Source organism: Macrotis lagotis, chromosome 1 (genome assembly GCF_037893015.1).
Source record: "Macrotis lagotis isolate mMagLag1 chromosome 1, bilby.v1.9.chrom.fasta, whole genome shotgun sequence".
NCBI classification, from domain to species: Eukaryota; Metazoa; Chordata; class Mammalia; order Peramelemorphia; family Peramelidae; genus Macrotis; species Macrotis lagotis.
The window spans coordinates 21848641-21871322 of NC_133658.1; the positions used below are offsets into that span (position 1 = coordinate 21848641).

At 45.9% G+C, this 22682-nt stretch overlaps 1 protein-coding gene across 4 annotated transcripts in view; it reads left to right on the plus strand.

Annotated features, from left to right (window-relative positions):
• EXOC6B (exocyst complex component 6B) overlaps nt 1-22682 on the plus strand; it is a 525494-nt gene that overhangs the window by 79131 nt on the left and 423681 nt on the right. For all 4 annotated transcript variants that reach the window (XM_074195695.1, XM_074195720.1, XM_074195705.1 and 1 more), the window contains exon 6: nt 1616-1820. In XM_074195695.1, coding sequence (XP_074051796.1) covers nt 1616-1820 — 205 coding nt within the window. The remainder of the gene's footprint in view (nt 1-1615; nt 1821-22682) is intronic.

Sequence of the window (22682 nt, forward strand, 5' to 3'; positions counted from 1 at the left end):
ATGTAAGCTCCTTGTAAGTGCAATAGTTTCCCCTTTTTTGGACCCAAAATACCTAGCACCTCCAACAGAATCTGGCCCAGAGGAAATACTCAATAAATCCTGGTTGGTTGGTTAATGAGTTTTAAAAGGGAAACTTAGAACTTCTGTAGCTTCCTTTCTCCTCCAATAGATGTGAGTTTTGGAATCTTGGTGTGAAGAGGCAGGGCACAAGGAAACATCTTGGGGACAATGGTGTGCCAACAGTTACGTCATTGAAGGTTGTCATTAGAAACAGAATAATCAGATTCTTAGATCCAATCTCAGGGCAGTGGTTAGAGTGACAGGTCTAGAGTCAGGAAGCCTCAGTCTCCAGAGTTCAAATCTGGCTTGAGCTACTTAGAAGCTGTGTGACCCTGGGCAAGTTACTTCACCCTCTTTGCCTCAGTTTTTCATTTGTAAAATCAGCTGGAGAGGAAATGGCCAATGGCTCCAGTATCTCAGGTAAACCCCAAATGGAGAATCCGACTGAACCCCCAACAGACCCAATCTCATTGCATATGCTTAATGTTCCCCAATATAGTTCAAGCTTTAGCATGTCACTTCTTTCTCAGAGTACTTGGGTCTACACACAGAATAAGTATGCACACTTAGGACTGGACCAAAAAAGAAGCTTCCAGTGACCAGTCGAGCTCTAGAGCAAAAAGAGACCTTAAAGGTGATTTAATCCTACCACTTCATTTTATAGATGAGGAAATGGGAGAGTCAGGAAAGTTCAGTGACTTTTTCTTCACTCAAAAAGTAATTAGTAGGGCTGGCTAGGTGGCACAATGGATAGAGCACTGGCCTTGGAGTCAGGAGTACCTGGGTTCAAATCTGGTCTCAGACACTTAATAATTACCTAGCTGTGTGGCCTTGGGCAAGCCACTTAACCCCATTTGCCTTGCAAAATTCTAAAAAAAAAAAGGAATTAGTAATAAAAGAAACAAACTTCAAAGGCAAGTCCTTTGACACATGGGTCAAGGTCCTTTCTGTGGCACGACATTACTTTCTTTGCCAGAACATGCTTTAAGTGTTGTATGTTGGCTGTGTCTCTTAGGTCTTCAATTGGACTGGTCTTTCTGGGGTGCTTCTAGTCCACTTTCTGGTTTCTGGGGCTCAGTTTCTTTAACCATCTTTGTAATGAACACTTAAATCAACAGCAGTGTGAAGAGGGGTCTTGATGATGCTGTCTTTTCAGACTTCTCACAGTTCTGTGGGTCCTTGGATTAGAGGGATTTTTTTTTCTGTGCCTTATATGTCATTGGAAATCCTTTTCCTTTTTTTATTATCATTTTTTTCTGGATTCTGCATAAATACAACTGCTAATGTGCTTTTCCTCACTTCATCTGCTATGGCTCCAATATTAGGTATCTCTTCATCTAATCAAAAGCTAAATAGTCTGAGGTTCTTCTTGCATTTACTGTTGTGCCTAAACATGATAGCAATCTTGGTATCTTTCTTCATGAAGAAAATGAGTCGAGATTGGAAAGCTTACTTTAGGAACACTTTGTACTTTTGATATTTAGAAGAGATGAAAGGAGTTTGTAAATCTTAAGAAATCTTGGGCAACATTAAATCTTCTGGATTCCTTTTACAGACACTATCCTGCATTGAAAACCCTGGAGCACCTTGAACACACTTACCTGCCCCAAGTGAGCCACTATCGCTTCTGCAAGGTCATGGTGGACAACATCCCCAAGCTTCGGGAAGAAATCAAAGATGTATCCATGTCTGATCTCAAAGACTTCTTGGAAAGTATCCGAAAGCACTCAGACAAAATTGGGGAGACTGCCATGAAGCAGGTAGGTTTGAGATTGGAGATGTGGGTAATGAGTGTGTGAACATTTAACTAAATATAAATATCTCTTTGTCCAATGACTGGGCCATGGAGAGAATGGAAGACATTTTCAAGGGCTGCCTTTGTCTCTTGGAATCTGAAAAAGGGGCAAGCCTTGTTGGGTACTATGCTCAGTATGATCTGAAGTGATCCTTTATCAACCCTGGGAAGTAGGCACTCCTCCACCAGTTGGGTCACACCTGACTTGGGAATTGAAATTCTCTTCTCCTACTCTATGTGTAAACTCTTGACTTTGACTATTGTTCCATTGCCTTGGGGTCCTCTACAAATAGTCATGAAGAGGTTCCTTTTGTTGAAATTCTGTTTCTTCTTAATCCCTGTAAGGGAGGAAATCTAAATTCCCTTCTAGGTAAGGCTTCAGTTGGGCTTTCTCTGCCAGTGGAGGGCTCTTGGTTGCCTCCTTTTCCTGTCCTTTGAGCAAAGTGGGGGTATTTGCAGAACTCCCTCTAAAAAGGCCACCTTGCTTAGGATCAAGCCTTAAGTCTTTACTCCTTTCGATCTTTGTCTTCAAAGCTTCCAGAAATATCTGAGTTCCTTTTGTGTTTGAATCTAGAGAGCCGTAACGACTTACAGTACCATCTTCTCTTTTCAGCTCAGGTCATATTGAATTTATTAAATTTCCCCAGTTTACCTGATGATGTGCCATCTGAAGAGTAAATAGACGATCCCATTGTTTATGGAAAGTGTTTGTATTTTGGCTTCAAAAGGCACTTCGCAGTTCTTCATGAGGTCATTTTGAGTTCTTATCACTGCACATGGAAAAACGGAGTCGTTTTCATTTGTCTCCTGGGCACTGATGGCCCCTGGGGAGCTTCCTTCCAACTCTTCGGGTCTAGCAGAGGGTATTTACCAATTAGACTTTTCTAAGAGGATGCAGATGCCTGCCTTAGGTAGCTGGGGTTTAGTCTCCTCTCCGGCTTGCCAGTGCTAGGCTCTTTGAGGGAACAGAGTTTTAAATGAAGGGAAGGAAAGCTTTTTGTTTAAAAATTCTTGGAGCATTTGGTTTCTGGGCGCTAGGCAAACTTGGGAGGTAAAAGTCTTTTGTTGTTGTTTAGCAGAGAAGTACTTGAGTTCTTTTTACCAGAAAAATCCTCCTCAAGGTAATCCTTCATTGTCAGGAGCTGGTTTCTCAGATCTTACAGAGTGAGTGGTTCTGCAGCAGATCTGGAGCTAGGGAGACACCTCTTTCTACCTCCCTTACAGAGGCCACTCTGGCATTTTCTTTTCTTTTAACAAAAGATGGGGAATCTATCCCAGGTCAGGACTGGAAGTTCTCCTGAGGGCCAACCTCCACTCAAGAGACACTCTACTGCAGGTGCTGTCAAGGCATGATGCATCTGGCTTCTCTGCCACTCTGTGGCCTTCATGGGATATTTCTACATTTTCATCTTATTCTTGCAATGCTTTTCTCCTAAGTACGCCTCCTATCCTTCATGGTGCCTTCCTTCCATAGAATTTTATTGTTCATTTTCAGTTGAGTCTGATTCTTCATGACCTCAATTGACATTTTTTTTTCTGGGGGGGGGGAGAGATCCTGCAGGGGTGTGCCATTTACTTCTACAGCTCATGTTACAAGTGAGGAAACAGGCAGGCAGGGTGAAGTGACTTGCCCAAGGTCACACAGCTCAAGTGCCTGAGGCCTCCTTATTCTGGGCCCCCTAGCAATGGGGTTCAAGTCCCACCCAGGCTGTAAGATGAGGGCCTCTGAGGCCCCTGCTGGCTCTCTCCCCCAGCCCCCAGACATTCTGAGCGGGGTGGGCATTTCAGAGGATCTGAGCAGAGACTGCGCGGGGCTGGGGCCCTTCCAGGCCAGCTTGTTTTGTTCATGCCTGTACTCGATGGAGTGGCAGCTCCTGGTGGGCAGGGCCCCTTGGGAGACTGCATTGGGTTGATTCAAGTCACCCCAGAAGGCTGACGGTGATCATTGAAAAACCATCTCCAACATCTCCCCTCCAGCTGCCTTTATTTATTAATAGTCCTCTGTAAATCAGGTGCAGAGAACAGTATTGGATGATCTTCTATTTACTGGGGAAGTCCCATCCCCCCATTGTAGCAGTGAAGCTGCCTTGGCTTCAGGGGTCTGACCCAGGGGGCAGGATGGACTTGGACAAGTTGGGCTAGGCCAGGGTGGGCCAGGTCAGGGTGGGCCAGGTCAGGGTGGGCCAGGTCTGGATGGGTCAGGTCTGGGTAGGCTTGGGCAGGGTGGGCCAGGTCAGGGTGGGCCAGGTCAGGGTGGGCCTGGAGAGGGTGAGCAGGTCAGGATGGGCCTGGTCAGGGTGGGCCTGGTCAACATGGATCAGGTCAAAGTGGGCCCCTAGGCCTGAGGAGCCCAGATCCTCAGCAAGTCCTGGCTGGCCACTCGGTGCAGTGGCGGTGCTTTCCGAGCCGGGCCACTGGTGGGCTGGGCAGGGGGCTGAGGAGCCGGCGTTAGGTTTCAATTAAGCTCGTGCAAATGCTCTTCAGCTGTGTGCCTCTCAAGCAGGGAAGTCGACATGGTTTGACATGATGGCAAACAAAGCAAATGCTGTTTTTTGTCATGTAAAAACCTTGAGGTTGATGATGACAGAGTTGAAAATTTGATTTTGTGATAATCAGAATGATCTGTCTCCCTTGCCTCGAGTCCACGGCTGGCTTGGCCCAGGTTCAGGGGAGGCGGTCCATCCTTTGGCTCCCTCTGTTGGACAGGAAACCATGGTGGGGGTGGGGGGGGGCACCAACAGCCAGCCGCTCTGCAGCTGCCTGGGCCACGGCCCTCGGCAGGAGAGAAGCGGAGGCCACCGTGTCATTTCATTTAGAAACTTTGCTTTCATTTAAATCAAAAACAAGAGAGTGACCCGTACCATCAGATGTGTCTTGGGAAGTGTGACAAGATGGCGGAGCCTCCTGGGATTTGCGGTGGCCCCAGATACTGTTGGGAAACGCACCCTCCATCCAATGGCAGCGTGAGAATCCTTGAGGGCATCAAGCTGGCTTTTGACTTTGACTCTGTGGCCTTGCCTTCAGATCTCAGTTGGGGCATTGTTGGGAATGAATTAATCTTATTAACACTTGATGATATCCGGTATGTGTTTTCCTTCTATAGTTTCACATCTGAAATATGGAAGACATATGAAAAAGGCCACTCCAATGGTGTGGTGTGTTAAGATTACTCTTTAAGCACTGTTAACATTTCTACCCAGGGGGCCAAGAACAACCAATCCCCAAGTCATTACTGGATCAAGTGTGGATCTGGACAGCCCCAGTTCTCTGCTGCCTTTCAAACAGACAGATGGAAGCAAGTATATTTTTCATAGCATCAGTGGGATGAACTGTCAAAGCTTAGCTTTAATAGGTAGTGAGCTCCCATTACAAGCCTGAATGGGCTGGTGTTCTGGTGTTCTAGATAGATTTTTAAAGTTGCCTTCTTACTTTTCTTGGCTCAGGCTGATGTTTTCTCAAGCCAGATATAACAATTGTGTGATTGAAAATGGAGATTAAATGTTTTATAATAGGGGCTTACTTCCCCTGCTTCTATCCCCCCTTTAGTAGTTAGGTTAGATGTCGTATTTTGAAGGTGTTGCTTCCAAGACCTCAGGGTTAATCTTCCTCCAGAGCCAACTTACATGGTAACCACATCAACAGGGGCCCTTTTCTCCAATTCAGTGACAATATGAGATCTAAAAACAGGATCAAATTTAAATCAGAGTCAAGGGCTACGGTGGCTAGAGTGGGGTGTGTTGCCTCTCTGGCAGACTGGTTCTGGTGCAAAGCAAACACATCACCACATTGGGGTTGCTTCTGCCCAATTTAGGTGCAAGTCTGATGACTGGGCAAACAGTTCCTGGACTTCTCTTGTTTAGATGTTTTTATCTTCACAAGCAGTTTTCATTTGAGCACCAAGACAAAACAAAAGTGTATGGGCATGGTTCATAAGGCTTCTGTACTTTGCTCATTCATCATATAAATGTCATGTACTTTGGGGATTGACCTCTTTTCTAAACTTGCATATTTTGCTGAGGAAAATCATCTTTAATTTCTTCTTCATGTAATTTGAAATGGAGACCTGATGAGTCCTGTGCTGTCTCACTCCTTGGGAGGAATCTGGTGAACGATCTCCCCATCCATAGGGTGGAGTCGGATCAGTTAGCAGGCTCCTTTCACTGGTGATGTTGAATGGGTTTGGCAGAGCTTTTTAAACAGAAGAGGGCTAGCATATGTGAGGAAATGGGGAGCAGGCAGCTCTTTCTTTCTCTGCAGCACAAGAGGCACCCGGCGATCTGTGTCATGGTCTGTGTCTTTGTGGGAAGAGGCAGGAGAGGAGGTCTCCTGGAGGAGGATCTTCCAGTGAGCCCTGGAAAGTGGTCCTTGTCCAGTCTGTTTCATTGTAGCAACAGACTTAATGGTGTGCGTCATTTCTCAAGCCACCATGGAAGTGACTTAAGAGATGGGGAGAGACATTGGAAAATAATTCTGAATAAACTATGATTTAGATCTATTATTTGGGTCATTTTTGCTGAAGATTGGGAATTATACACAAAAAGAACATTTAGATGCCTTTAGAGTGAAAAAGACAGTGGGCAGGAAGTCCAAAGACTCGAGGACCAATGTTGCTAGAGAACAGATCTTTCCGTGAAGGGGCCAGGTTTCCTGAAGGGACGAGGCTTGCAGAGAGTTGAGTTCCCTTTCAGTTGCCGAGGTGCAGAGAGAGACTGTACAGCAAAAAAGAGATGAAGAGTGATCCTGAAGATCCCAAGAGAAAGCGTCTCGAGATTGGGGCCTCTCTCTATGTGGCCTTGAGGCAGGCAGGGTGCTTCGGCCCCAGAAGACCCCTCAGTGGGCTGCATCCTTCTTGTGCCCATTGGCTGCCTCCTTCCCCTGTTCAGACCTGGTTTCTTTGATCCAGATTTCTTCTTCGTTCTGCCCTCTGACTCTGCCACTCAGCTGATCTTTCCTGTCCTCTCCTATTCCACTTCTCCAGAAGAGACAGGACCCATTAGAGCGCCTCCATAAAAGGTCACCCTGCATGGACTGCCGAGCTCAGGTGACCACAGACATGGGCCCCGGGCAGCCGTTCCCAAGAAGAGACTGCAGAACCCTAATTCCTGGGGCAGCTTCTTTTTTTCTGACAATATGGATGAATCGGCTTCCGAACCAGAGCAGGGAGAAGAGACTCAGGCCAGGCCACCTTGTGAGGGTCAGCAGAACAAAATTTTTGGTCCAAAGGGGCATTTTATTTATTTTTATTTTTTTTAAATTTATTTTTATTAAAGATATTATTTGAGTTTCACAATCCCCCTCCAATCTTGCTCCCCACCCCCACCCCAGAAAGCACTCTGTCAGTCTTTACTTTGTTTCCATGTTGTACCTGATCCAAATTGGGTGTGATGAGAGAGAAATCATATCCTTAAGGAAGAGAAGAGAATTCGAAGAGGTAACAAGATCAGACAATAAGATATCTGTGTTTTTCTAAAATAAAGGGAATAGTCCTTGCACTTTGTTCAAACTTCCGGATACAGATGGCACTCTCCTTTGCAGACAGCCCAAAATTGTCCCGATTGTTGCACTGATGGTTGATCATCGCCCCCATGTTGCTGTTAGGGTGTACAGTGTTTTTCTGGTTCTGCTCATCTCACTCAGCATCAGTTCATGCAAATCCAAAGGGGCATTTTAAAAAGAAACAAAAGCAAAAGTAAACATATTGCACCTGGCAAAATGTAGCTTCCTTTGCCTTTGATAGCCACTGATTAAAAAAAAAAATCACCTTCTAGTTCCTTCTTATCCAAGAAGACCCTTCCCTGCCCATCCCCATCTGGAGAGGAAACCCAAATTGATTATAAAAGAAAAAAGAAATGTGTAGGTATCAGTTTCCAAGCTGTTCTATTTGAAAACAAGATGCCCGAGGTCATTCTCAGAGTGACCTGCCAAGGCCTTCTCCTGCAATGCAGAGGAGAGTCTGAGGTCACAGCCTTCCCTGGGACCAGTGCTAGGGTCCTCCCTGATGGGAGTGGGGAGCATCCTTTTCCATCATTTGTTTTTTGCATTTCCTCCCTCCTTTTGGTCTTCTTAAAGTTGCTCTGATGGAGTTTTTGTGCTCAGTAAGGAAAACATCTGGTAGGGGACAAGATTAAAGTGCTTGCTGAGAGCTCAACAATCCTAGGAATTCCCAACTGGGGCTCTTCAGGGCTAGCGAAAGCCAGGTCCCAGGTCGAGGGGGCCCACTCTGGCTCCTCGCCTTCCCCTGGAATGCCGCTGTCCTGGGGCCCCAGGCTCCTGAGAGGGGAGGCCACCCCACCTGACCCTGGGGGGCTGAGCACACCCATATTCTCCCTTGCCCTCTGCAAAGCTGCAGGTCCCTCTCATTACTGTAAAATAGACATACAGGAGAAAAAGAGCTCCCAGATGAGGTGCGAGAGATGACCAGCTATAGGAGAGGCTGTGGAGAGTGGCAGACCCCAACTGCTGGCAGAGGTGAGGGGCCACCAGCACTTCTGTGGGCCTGGCAGACCCTCCCTCACCCCTGAGGACCGCCCAGTACCATATTAACCCCAGAAGACTTTGTCCTGAGAGGGCCTCTGAAGCAGTGTTTGAAGGAACAAGTGACTTTCCCCCCAAAATGGACAGACCTTCTTGCTTCTTTCAACTGGTCTTTTGTTTTGCTCCTTCCTCCAGAGAACAAAGGACTTCCTGATGACTCCAGGAAGAGGGCTGTGTCCTCCCCATCCATCTGTATATTTGTGTAAGGCCCAAACTTCTATATGTGTGCGGCATGCAGGGCCACACTGGTCTCTTTGTGACACTGCTCTACACGGGTTCTCTGGCTCATGCCTGGGCACTGTTGTCCATCCAGCCTTGTGCTCCTACCTCTCCGTACTGGTTCATGTGGTGATCGCATCAATTCTCAGGGATTCAGTTGTCCTCTTGATGCAGATTATTCTCAAATCTTCCTGTCTAGTCTGACCTCTCTCTCTTTCTCTCTCTCTCTCTTTCTCTCTCTCTCTCTCTCTCTCTCTCTCTCTCTCTCTCTCTCTCTCTCTCTCGCTGTAGCCTCGCTGGTGCCTTTTGGACGTGGGGAGCTGGAGGTTCCACAGACATCTTCACCTCAATGTGTCCACTCCTCCCCAAACCCTCCCCTCTTCCTAACTTCTCTGTTACTGCCAAGTGGGCTCACCTTCCCTAGGCAATCTGTTACCAAGTCCTCTTGATTTTACCTTCATCCCTCTGATGCTGGGGTGGCAGTTGCTGGAGTCTTCCCACTTCCAGGCTCTCCCCACACCACCCATCCTCCCTTCCTCTGTGTGAGGGACCCTCTGAACACAGGAAGCCCTCCCTATCTAGTACACTCACTAGCTCCCTCCTACCTTCAGGATCCCACCCACAATGCTCCATTGGGTATTTAAATCCCATCACAACTTGGCCTCTCCTCCACTCTACCACTTTTCCAGTCCTGTTGCTTGCCCCTTGTACTCTGGCACACAACAAGACCCCTGATCTGACTGGCCATTTTCTCTAGCTTTCTCCCATGCCTCTCCTCTGCCTCCTGGCTGTCTCTTGAGTCCCATTTAGAATCTCCCCTGCTAGGGAAGTCTTTCTCAACTTCATTGTATGGGGTCTCCACTAAACCTGGAACTCCCTTCTTTTATCCTTCCTTTGCCTTTTGTTTTTGTTTTTATGTGGGTCTGTCAGGTCTGGTTCTCTGTGGGTCCACTCCCCAGGCAGGCAAGAAGCCTTCCTATGAAGTACTCCCTAAAGGCAGGTAGGACAGATAGACCCAAGCAGTCAGACAGCCAGGCCTTGGAAGCAGCACCCCCCTTAACACCCCCGCCCCCTGACTGAGGGGTCAGGCATCACTTGGAGAGTTGGAGCCACAGGGATGTCTCCAGAGGAGGAGATTAGGGGTGTGCTGGAGAAGTGCAGAGGCCCCATGTCGTGGGGTGAGTCAGTGTCTTTCCTCTGTGCTTCCTTCCTCCCCTCACCCCCTGTGGTCTCCGAGCCAGGCCTCCTGGCTTCACTTTTCTTCTTGCTCTGCCCTCCTACCCCAGGCCCTGCCAAGAACCCCTGAGCCCACCTGCCTGCTGCTCCCTCCGTACAGTGGCTGGCCAATAAAAAGTGCCTGGTGAGTTCTTGTTGACTTGACCAGAAATGAATGCTTCAAACAAAACCCAAACCCAGGATGCTGCAGAATCACCAGAGGGTTGGGGGGAGGACATTTTCCTTGGCCTTTATTTCCTGTCATCCTGCCTTCTGGTCCTTCTTTTGTTCATCCAGCCCTCCCTGGGCCTCACAGTACTCCCTCTGGTCCTCCCTCACCCCCCCCCCCCAAGCTGCTGCATCTGGGCTACCGCTGTCCCCTTGTCCCCTCCTGGAGCTCCAGCTGGACCCAGCCAGGACTGACCCATTCTTTACAGGACCAAAGTAGGGGAAGTATGGATTTTGAATGACTGGGAAAGGGGAGAGGAAGAGCACATGGGGTTTGTTTTCTGCCCTCATTCCTTGAGATCCGCATTTATGTGATGGGAGGAAGAACCCTGAACTAAGTGTATTTATGTATACAGACAGAATGCAAACTTAGGATTTCTCCAGGTCATTTTTTCTTTTTTTTTAGGTTTTTGCAAAGCAAACAGGTTAAGTGGCTTGTCCAAGGCCACACAGCTAGGTAATTATTAAGTGTCTGAGACAGGATTTGAACTCAGGTCCTCCTGACTCCAAGGCCGGTGCTTTATCTACTATGCCACCTAGCCGCCCCCTCCAGGTCATTTTCAAGTGATGTTTTTAAATTTAACATTTTTATTGATGGTTTTAATTTTGGCATCCCCTTCATTTCTGGGCATTACATTTCTTGCCCTCTCTGGGAACCCTCTTCATATGTCTATGTGACCCTTTGTCTCGAGGCTTCTGGAGAATTCCTTGTGCTTTTAATTGTGATCTAAATGTTTTCCACCTGAGAAATAGAGTTGAGGATGGCCCAGAGATCTCTGCTGGGCTACTGGTTATCCCAGATCTGTTGTAATATTTGGAACTTGTGAGCCCAGCACTTCTTTTAGGAGTTCAACAGATGAAGGAATCCTTCAGTCAAAAGGACATAAAAATTTAGTTTTTTCTCTTAAGCCAAGCCCCTGAGAAAGCCAAAGAAAACTGGGAAAGAATGCCCTAACTTTCCTCTCTAGTTCTTGGACCCTTTGTCATTCCTAGGATTCTTGGGCTTTTGTCATTGAGATAAAAAAACAATTCCCTGGCCAGAGCTCCCTGGCCTACCTGGTGGAAGAAGACCTTGAGTCCAGGGAGGTTCTCCCGCTGTTTGGAATCCCTTCCCTCCTGAGCAGTCGCTGCCCAGTGTGGCTTCCTGCTGCGGCAGTCGCCTGCGCCCTGGCCGGCCTGCCCACCACAGCTGGCTCCAACTGATTTGTTTGGAAAGCTTGGAAACATTTTTGTTCTGCTGACACATTCAGGCTACTTCACCTTCCTGACATAGTTTTCTAATTGCACATCTCCAGCCCATTTGGAACAGCTTTCAGTTATTACTATTTGTGCGTGTGCAAGTAGAGGGAGATGGTTCTTCACAGGTTACTGTGGGCAGCTGCAGGGGAAGAATGTTTGCAGGCTGCCTGTGCCCCGGTACCCCTCCCCCATCCTCCATTCATCTTAAGCATCCTGAGGTTCTTGTCTTGGGGATATCTGTCTGCAATTCCAGCTTGAGACCCAAGGCTGGGGGGGGAGGTGAGGAAGAGGCCTGAGCAAAGAGCAAGGGAGCTCTAGGGAATGGGAGAGGGCTGGGGCTCTTCTGGTGCCCCCGCCCAGGGCCATAAGTAGAGAGGGAATGCTGCTAGTGTCCCCTTGAGTCTATCTACATCTGAATGCACATGGGCCAACTTCACAATCAGAAGGGAAACTTTGTTCTTTGGGAAGCCCCAGGTCGGTCAAAAAAAAAAAAAGACCAAAAATGGACTCACATGCTGAATTTTGCATCTGTTCCCACTTGTCTTTCCTCAAACTCCCCATCCAGGGGGCGGCTAGGTGGTGCAGTGGATAGAGCACCGGCCCTGGAGTCAGGAATACCCGAGTTCAAATCTGGCCTCAGATATTTAATAATTACCTAGCTGTGTGGCCTTAGGCAAGCCACTTAATCCCATTTGCCTTGCAAAAACCTAAAAAAAAAACCCCCAACCCCCCCAAAATAAACTTCCCACTCAACAACCCGGCAGATAGAGCACTGGACCTTAAGCACAATGGGGAGGGGACCTGGTCTAGTCATCCTCTTTGCCCCAGGTTCCTTAGCTTTAAAATGGGGCTAAGATTAACTCCCACTTCACAGACTCAATTGAGCTTTGTCAGCCTTCTAGTGCTGTTGTTATAAATTATTATCAATTCTGAATTGGATCGGATTGAGAAATCCACATTTTAAGACTTGGCAATTGCCAGATACTTTTTGGAATATTTTATATTCATATTTACTGATATCTTTGAGGAATGATCTGTGAGAAAACAAGAAACAAAAATAAAATGTCCATTATAAGATCTTTCTAACTTGATTGGGAGCACAGGTACTGACACAGAAGGATTATAGAAAGATAGGTTGATGACCTGGCTGACTTGAGGCCATTCTTCTATTTTTCTGGAGACTATTTCTGTGGCTGGGCCTGAAAGATGCCAATTTCGAACCCAAGTCCAGTGGCTCTTGTGGCTGCTTTTTCACAACTTGGCTTTTGCTTACTGGTGCCATAGTTTCTCTGGGTGACTTCTTAGAGAAATCTGTGGTTCTTTGGTTGTAGTAGATTTTTTTTAAGCCTTGCAGAATTCAGGGTAGGGAGCCCCCTTTGTGGAGAGAACTGTCCTCCCAAGAGATAAATGGGCAATGAGAGAAATTCAGGTATTTGATAACTTTTTGAAAACAAGCTCCAAATAAATAATAACGAGAAATTTGGACAAGAAAGCAATTCTGAATTTCTACTTCATACCCATCAGATTGACAGAGTGGACAATGAAGGAAAATGACAAAAATGGGAAGAGCTACAAGAGAATTAGGCAAACAAGTACCCCTTTGGTCGGGCTGTTCATTCATCCATCCAGAAGTTTGGAACTTTACTTTCATTAGTGGTGTGTGCCCCTTGACCCAGGAGCGGAGCTTCTTGCCCCAGCTCAGAGAGGCGGCGCAGACTCCTCCACATACGTGCTGATAGCAGTGCGTTCTGTGCTGGGTAAGGAAGAGGGACACAAAGGGATACCCAGAGATTGGGGGTGACTGGTCAGGCTCCATAGCTGCGGCTCACCCTCTCCTCAGCCTTTTCTGCACTTGAAGCCCTTTCCTCTGGGGGGCACAGGAACTTCTACTCTGGACTTCTCCCTCCCCACTTTTCTGGGTAGTCTTCCTGCCATAAGGGGTCAGGGCCTTGAGGTTGGGTCTTCCTGGTGCAAAGCACATGGTAAACACTTTCTCCATATTTATGGTGCAGAGAATTCTGGGAAGACTTGTGGGGACCGATGCACAGTGATGTGAGCAGGACAGGGCCAGGTGACAACCCAGGGATGCAAGGACAGGAACTTGGAAAGACAGCAAGGACCAGCCATGGTTCCACGGAGCCAGCCTGGTTACCTGGGGGGGACAGAGCTTCCCCCACCTAGGATTGGAGGCCGACTCCTTTGTGCATTCCAAGGAGGCCAGCAGTCCAGCCCAGCTGCTCCCTCACACCTCCTGGGGCCTGGGCAAGCAGCTTCTGGTCTCTGATTGACATGTTTTGGAAAGCTTTCTGGCTGATTTTGGAATTGCAAACATTGATTGAGGAGCTGTGGGGTACTCTCCTCATGTTAGGGTAAGACTCATTCCCATGGTCCATTTGCCAGGTCTTGGTTATATTTGTAGTTGGAGAAGCTTTAAGCTTTGAAGACTCTTGGTCCTTTCCTTAGGCTACTTATATCTTGGGAGGATTTCAAGTTTATTACTTTTTTTAAAGCATTATTTCTGTTCTTCCTTACTTTAAGCTATTGTCATAGATAATATTCTAAAACTTCAGAGCTGGAATGGATTGTAAGGGAATCCAATACAAGGAATTCTTAAACCTTTTCTTATCTTGAACCCTCAGGGCAGGTGGGATGGTCCAGTCTTTGGACCCCTTCTCAGAATATGCTAAAATGCATGAAATATGTAGAATTACAAAGAAAACCGATTACATTGAAACAATTATCAATATTAGAAAAAGAAAAAATACTTTAAAAAAAGTCACTGGATTCCCCCCCCATCTGAAAGCAACACTCTCATTTTTCATTTTGTGACTTTGTGAGAGAAAAATTTGGCAAGTGACTAGCAGCAGTCCTTGAGTCATTAAGAAGAATGCTCTTTGGGGCCGCTAGGTGGCGTAGTGGATAAAGCACAGGCCCTGGAGTCAAGAGTACCTGGGTTCAAATCCGGTCTCAGACACTTAATAATTATCTAGCTGTGTGGCCTTGGGCAAGCCATTTAACCCCATTTGCCTTGCAAAAAAAAAACCCTAAAAAAAAAAAAGAAGAATCCTCTTTAAAATAAAAAAGAAAATGAATGAACATCATTTTAAACCACGTATATAGTCTATGTGTAGATATAATAAAATATATTTATATTTAAGAAGAATGCTCCTGTCTTTGAGATAGCAGGGGATTGTTTTTGGGGACCTGGTTTTTCATCACAATTGGCAAGTTCTTTGATCCTTTCCTGATCACTTTTTTTTGGCGAAGCAATGGAGTTAAGTGACTTGCCCAGGGTCACACAGCTAGGTAATTATTAAGTGTCTGAGGCCAGATTTGAACTCAGGTCCTCCTAATTCCAGGGCTGGTGCTATATCCACTGTGCCACCTAGCTACCCCCTTCCTTATCACTTTTAACCTGCATTTTAGAGCATTGGCGATCTCTTACCAGAATCTGTATTTAAGGAGGGTGTCCATCTCTTTTCCTATTTCCTGCACTCCAGATTTTGCCATCAGGCCCCTGTACTGTGTTCCTTCCCCCTGCCCACCCTACTCCCCCCTTCTTTTAACATCTTTCTGGTCTAGTCTTTCCCTGTTAGATTGCATGCTCCTTGAGGACGGGGACTCCTTTTTTCCCAAGTTTTGTCATCATATCCGCAGCATTCAGGCCCTTATTTTATAGGCTGAGGACTGAATTCAGTGATTCCTTGTGACTCTGCCCACCTGGAGCATCTTCCTTAGCTTTCCTGCTGCCCTTCTGACCTTTTCAGGTCAGAGCTGAGAACATAGAGAATGCTCTGTAGGACCTGCCGGCTGATTGCCATGGTGGCCTGGAACCTGAGGAATGGAGCGTCCAAGTGATTCAGAAAAATTGGGAGCAAGAGGAGGGTATCCTTACAAAGGTTTTTCCCTTGGCACTTTTCCCAGGCACTTGGGCAAGACCAGGGTTAGCTGGCAGCCGTCATCCCCTTTCTCTTCCATGTGTACCTCTTAGGTTCTATGCTTGACCTCTTGGCATTGAAGGTATTTTTTAAAATTGATGCCTCTTCATTTTTTATATTTTGATAGCTTCCCAGTCCTTCTTGTTAGCTCTTCAACAATAGCAGCCTCCATTGTAACATGGAAACACAAGTAAGAAAAACAAACCTACATCTTGACCACATTGAGTGGAGCAGGCGTGGCATGACAGATCACTGCAACCTTCAGATGTTTCAATGAATAGAAATTATTCCCCTGATTCTGTCAATTCATCTCTACATGTGCAACATACAGGTCTCTTCCCAGTTCTCTGAATTCTTCATATTTGTCATTTTTTGTGCTGCAATAATAGTCTTTTATTTTCTTTTTTTAAGATTAAATTTTCTTTTTAAAATCATTAAACAATTTTTCTATCCCACTGGGAAAAAAAAAAAAACCACCCAAACCCAGGAACAGAAATCCATAGTGAAGCAAACAGTTCCATTATTGGCCATGTCCAGAAATGTGTGTCTCATTGTGCTCCCTGAGTCCATTATTGGCCATGTCCAGAAATGTGTGTCTCATTGTGCTCCCTGAGTCCATCACCTCCCTGCCAGGGTGCAAGTGATAGTCTGGATTACCAGGCTTCCGAAATCATGATTGGACTTTTGTATTGTAAAAACTGTTCATTTTTACAATATTGTTGCTATAGTGTAAATTATTCTTCTTGCTTTGCTCACTTCTTTTAGTACAAACTTCCTGCAAATCTTCCCAGGTTTTATGAGGCACAGTAGTGTTCCACTAAACTCATGGGCTGTCATTTGATCAGCCATTCCCTAATTGATAGGCAGGTCTTCAGTTTCCATTTCTTTACCACTACAAAATGAGTTGCAATACCTTTTGCTACATATTTCTTTTTCTTTGATCCTTTTTGAGTTTATCTAGGATGGGTGGCATTGTTGGGTCAAAGGGGGTGGATGGCTAGATTAGTAATTTTGGAGAGTTCCAAACTGCTTTTCAGAATAGTAGCTCCACTGTTGGTGCATCAGTGTATCTTTCCCTCCTAGTTCCTTCAACTTTTGTCATTTTTCTTTTTTGTTCATTTTATTAATCTAATGAATATGAGATAGAATGAAATTTAGTTTTCATTTTTCTCATTATTAGTTATTTGGAGCATTTTTCATATGGTTGTTGATATCTTATTCTTTTTTTCTTTGAAAACTTTCATATTATTTGAATTTAAGTTGGAGAAATTTTGATCATTGCTGGACTGGGCTAATATGATAAAAATGACAAAATGGCTAATTTACTTATTCATTACCATATCAAACAAACTGTAAGAAGATTATTTATAGGAAAAAATTATAATTAAATTCACCTGGAAGAACAAAAAGTTAGGAATCTAAGGGTGGGGGGGATGATGAAAAAAAATTGAGAAGTAAGGGAGTCCAGAACTACCAGATGTCAAGCTATACTCTATAGCAGTTGTCATCCACATGATTGGTACTGATTGAAAGAAAAGAGAGATAATCAGGGACTTGGTCTACATTATACCACAGCTATTGCATTGCAGTAAACCAGGGATACCCAAGTTTTGAAGGTAGGCTTCACTCTTTGGGGAACAAGACACTTGGAAAAAAATAGATAGCAGCTTGGCACCAATTAGGTTTAGACCAATACCTCCTACCACATACCACTGGGAATCTCCAAATGGATAAATGAAGTTGATATACAAATTAACATCATCTGCCCATCAGAGAAAAAAGAAGACAATGGCATTTTAGATCTCTGCATGGGCTAAGAGTCCTTGATTAAATAAGGATGGATCACAGAAGATAAAATGGAGAATTTTTATTATATAAAATTAAGATTTGTTCCCCCCCCCCAAAAAAAAATTCAGTGCATAAATAAGGGAAACAATTAACTGTGAAAACAAATCTTTGTGGCACATTTGTCTGCTAAGAGTCTTACTTCCAAGATATGGAGGGAGCTAGTTTAAATTAATAAGAATCAGTACCATTCACTAGTTGATGAATGGCTAAAGGATATGAAGAAGCAATTCTCAAAAATTCAAGGTTTTTTGACCAGAATGATTGGACCAATTCACAGTTCCACTAATAATAGCACATTAATATGATTCCCTTCTTGTAGCCCCTTCAGCAGTTACCATTTTTTGTCATCATTGCTAACCTGTGATGTAATGGATGTGGGATAAAATGTTTGTCTTACTAGTAGTGATTTGATTTGATTTGATTTGAAGCATTTTTTATATGGTTCCATAGTTGTTTTATCACTTTGACATGCGCTCTCTCCTAGGAACTACTGGTTACATTGTGTAGAGCAGAGGTCTCAAATTCTAAGAGAAATTGATTTAGAAAACCATAAATTAACTTTCTCTATGCTCTGTTGTGTTCCTACTGGTTGTTGTGGTGCGAGATGAACCCCTCTGGCTTAGTCTATCGTCTGAAGATCCTTCCTTTGGACTTTGAGGAGGCTGTAGCATCTGCTGTGGACTGTTCAGTGAGATGGCCTTGGAAGGGGTTCTTTTTCTAGTGACCTAGTTGATGAGAATGATGATAAAGAGAAGGTGGAGGAGGATAGCTAGCTAATATTTATATGCTGATTGGAGGTTTGTGAAGCTTTCTATATGTGTTACCTCATTGGACCCTCCTAGCAGCCTATGTGAGAGGCCAGAAGAACTGATCAGCTGAACAAGGAGAAGCCCTGAAGGGGGTGGGGTGGTAATAACAGTATTAACAGTAATGAGAACCTTCCTTTCCATAGAATGCTTCATGGGATTTGTAAAAGACATACATGTGTACAAAGGGGAGAGCTGCTTGGAAATGCTGACCCCCAGTATGTGAGAAATGACAGGGGTGGGCATGGCTGGGCAGTTCAGGCCAGTGGCACTGGGGGCTCTGGAGGCACACACATGAACACAGTCTTCAGAGGAAGGGTGTGGGGTGGTGGCTGCCCTATCAGTATTGAGCTCCCTCTGGTAGGGCCCCTCACTGGGATTTCTGAAGAGGGGGCAGCCCCAGAGCCCCTGCAGGTGAGGCCTGGACTGTTAGTGATCTCTCTGGATCCTCATAACATAGCATAGGAGATGCTATGAATTCCCCCATTGTACATGAGGAAATCAAAGTTAAGTGATTTGCTAATGAATGCCTTGAGTGAATTTGAACTCAGGTCTTCCAGAGCCCTGTTTCCTGACTCCCTGTAGCATCTCACTGCTTCAGGAAAATGAATTGTGAGTTCTGTGAATGATGGCTTGGGCCCTGGGGTGGGTGGTGCTTATGCTAACACTCTCAGCGTGTCTTGGGGTTCTGGGCAACCTGATCCCAGCCCCTCTGTTTGGTTTGGGTGATCCTTCTCCTCTTTCTCCTTGGCTCCATTGGGTACAGTGAAACTCATGTTTGGGCTGAGATGCCCCCAAACTTCTGAGAGAGCCTCCCCATGGCAGAGCTGGCCTCCTGCCCCACCCTCAAGATTGGTCCTGGGGGATTTAAAATCCTTTTGCTTGTTTCTTTTGTGGTCGGGGATAGATGGGCAGAAAAAAATGAGTAGCCCCTGGGCACATTCCAGGGTGCTGAACTTGTTGCCAGTGGCTGGGGGGGTCACCTCTTTATTCAGTGGGTGCTGGGACAGCTAATAAGCAGGGCCAATGCCATGATAGCCAACAGCTGGTGGCCTCTCCAGGGGCCGGGCTCTTCTGGCCTACCTTAGAAGCATTTATTCCATTTTATCATGCTAATAATGTCTCTCCCCACCTTTCCTCCCTTCTTTCCCCCCCAAAAACATACTGAATTTGGGGTCAATTTTGGCTCTGGAAGACTTTTCTTTCTCCTTGGCAATTTGTCTACCTTTTACTTTTTTTAAATTTTTTTTTAAGTTTTTTTTTTTGCAAGCAAATGGGGTTAAGTGGCTTGCCCAAGACCACACAGCTAGGTAATTATTAAGTGTCTGAGGCCGGATTTGAACCCAGGGACTCCTGACTCCAAGGCCGGGTGCTTTATCCACTACGCCACCTAGCCGCCCCTACCTTTTATTATCAGTAGCAATTTGGAAAACCTACAACAAAGGAAAACTGGTAGAACTTAGGAATGAATTCTTTGGTTTCACTTGCATGGTGAAGAAAAGGAGTCCCTTTACTCTTTTCCCCTTCTTCTAGAGACCAGGAGGGCTTTGGCCTGTACCTGGGACAGGGGAGTCAGGGACAGTGCAGTCAGTGGGGCAGCCCAGGGTAGTGCTGGCCAGTGGAGCAGGGGAGAGGGGCAGTGTGGTCAATGGGGCAACCCAGGGCAGTGCTGGTCAAGTGGGGCAGCCCAGGGGCTGTGTGGTTACAGTGGAGCAGGGGAGGGGGCAGTGTGTCCAGTGGGGCAGCCCAGGATGCTTCCTCTCTTCCCCCTACCCCTCCAAGCATTCCAGGCTGCCTTTCAGTTGTGACCCCTCCACCTTTCCTCCGGTTGGCAGTGTGCTGGCGTTGACAGTTCTCCTGGTTCAGCCAAAGGTGAGAGATAATTGCTTGTGGAGCAGCGGCTGGGATGGTATGTGTTTTTTCAGTGGGCCCCCCTGGAGGCAGTGCTTTGGATCTGGTGCACATTTCAAAGCATGTGTTCAACTTTATGTGATACTGATTAAAACGGAGGGCTCCAGGGCGAATTGGCAGGGCCCCACAGCTGCATCTGCCAAATGACATGCAGAGAAATGTCTTGTTACGGCGGAGGGGCCGCACTCTGTCTGGCTTAGCATCCCCCAAGCTGCTGCTGGCCGAGGGGACCTCAGCCTTGTGGGCCTGGGGTTTGGGGAGCTGGCTTGCAAGCCCTTCCAGGAGCCCTTTTGGTACCCATGGCGTTTTAATCGAAAAGAAAGGACATTTATTTTACAAAAAAAAATGTGGAAATAATAAGGTTGCTTTATCATGTCCTTCAACTGCATGTTCCCTCCAAGCAGATGTAAAAAAGTGCAAACACACACTGCCATGGGCCTTGTGTAGGCCCAGCCTGGAAGGCAAGTATCCTCAGCTGAGTCCTGTTCAGAGCTCTCCTCCAGACCCTCACCTCAGGCTTCCACGTTGGCCCAGACTGGTGTCAAAACTAAATATTTGTTTTGACCATTAAAGACACTTCTCCTAAGAGAATGGTCCTTGGCTTTCACCTTTGAGAGGGAGGTTTTGGTATAATGTGGTGGTCAGGTGTTGCAGTGACCAGAGTGCTGGTCCTGGGGTCAGGAGTAGCTACTGATCCTGGGGAAGGCACTTATCCTTTGATTGCATCAATTTTCTCTTTTTAAAAACAGGGATAATAAGAACACTGTCTCCTCAAGATGTCCTGAGGACAAAATGGGCTCTGCCAACCCTAAAGTCTAGTCATTGCTAGAGATGGATGAGTGAAGGTTGGGTGGGACTTTGGAAAGCCCAGAAGAGTTCAATGAGACCTGAAAATGAGAAGAGGGAGGGTGAGAAAGAAATCTGTTGAAAATGGATTTTTCCAGTCTTCCCTTCCTTATACAGAGTAGGTTCTTAGGAAGCACTGGGATTGACTTGAAATGAAGGGACCCTGCAGAGGAGATGTAACTGGTGGGGTCAGCCTAGTATGATGACCGCTGTTGGCAGATGGCTAGGACTGTGCACTGCTTCCAATGGAACTATTCTTCAGGGATGGTCATCTGAGCAGCTCTTGTGGTGCCCTTCAGCCCTTTATGTTCATTTAGGGCATGACTGAAAAGGGAAGTGGCCTCTTGGCTTTTGGAAGTGCCAGTTTACCAACTCTCTGAGGGCCCCTGGGAAGAGTGGGGGTGGGGAACAGGGAAGGGAGGAAGGCAAATGCATTTTTTGTTCAAAACTTGTGTCACAATAGAACATATAAAAAAGTTGACTCAAAAACTCCCCAACCTCATACATATGGACATTGTCCAGTTTTCCAGGTGAGACCATCAAGGTCTGTTTTGCTTTTAAGTTTTTTCCATGATGTATCATGTTTCTTTGTTAAACTGAAATTCTTCTTTTTCTCTTATTTAAAATAAAAAAAGGCAAAAAGAAAAAACTCTGGCTCCTCGCCCACCATTTTGGAGCTGTTATTGAATTTCATAGTACTTGGGATCTACATTTCTTTGTTTTCCTTTGGTGTTAGGCTTCAGAATTTCAGCCATAAAGATAAGTGGATTCTGAAGAGTCATTTTGGCTTTACCTTCTCCTAAATCCCCCCCCCCCCCATGATTCCCCTTACTTCCTGCCCCCCAGATTTTGGGAAGAGTTTGTGTTGATGTAGCCTTCTTCTGGTGCTGGTGCCGTAGGTACCTGTAGGTCTGTTGGTATTGAATTAGTGTACAAGGAGTTTGCTGCAGAAGTTCTGCTTTCTTTCTTCTCTTGATTTTTGATAGAGCAAGCAGTTTTTACCAGGGCCCTCAAGTCTAGATATTTCCTTGGGCCTTCACATTAATAATAAAGGGTAGTTACCCACCCAGAGTTTGTATCCCTGGGGTCCACACTGTTTCAGCAGTCATGTTCCCCAGAAATATTTCTGAAGAGAAGGTGGGGGAGTGAGCTCTGGAGAAGGAAACATCACTTACTTCATTTCTATGTGGACTGAGGACTGTTGAAGGCAGTTTAGTCTGGTGGCGATACAAAGGATGCCTAAAGCCAGTCCCTGCCCTCGGGGGCCTTTAGTCAACTGGAGTCCACATGCCAGCGAGGTCTTTTCAGGAGAAATAGGAAATCATTGACCAAGGGAAGACCCTGGCATCCAGAGGGGTTGGGCAAGACTGCCTGTATGGAGAAGGTGTGACTGGAGGCTAGGAGTAGAGGAGGGAGAGCATTCTGGGGAAAGGAAGGTACCTGGAGCCCAGAGATGGAGTGTCTTGTCTTGTTCATGGGATAGTCAGCAGGCCCAAGTCACTGGTTAAAGAGTGTTGGGGAACAAGAGACTCTGCCCTTAGACTGGACCTGAACTCATTTCCCAGCTCTTTTGGCTAGACTGTATGTGACCTTGGACAAGTCATTTATCTTTCTGAGCCTCTGTTTTGTTGTATCATTGAACTTGCAAAAAACTTGAGAGGCCAACACATCCAACTGAGGTCTAAGGAGATTAATGACCTGTCTGAGGTCTCTCCTAAGACTTTTTTCTGACTTTCCTCCAATTGGAGGATTGGCCTTGGTGACTCAAGAGGCCTAGATCAGTGAATCCCCAAGTAGAGAGTTTGGGGAGGCTTCCCTCTTCTACTTACCCAGTTGGCTTCTGCTGCCTCCAAAGTAAAACCAGCCTGAGATTGGGAGTAAAGCCCAAGTGTTATACTCCTTTAAAAAACAGGAACTTTATCTACTTATTTACTTGTTTCATACAGTAATTTTTCAAAATTTTAAAATAAGCATTTAAAACTTTAAAAAACCATTTTGATGGAAATCTTTCTAAACTATATTACAAACTCTAGCTACCTTAGA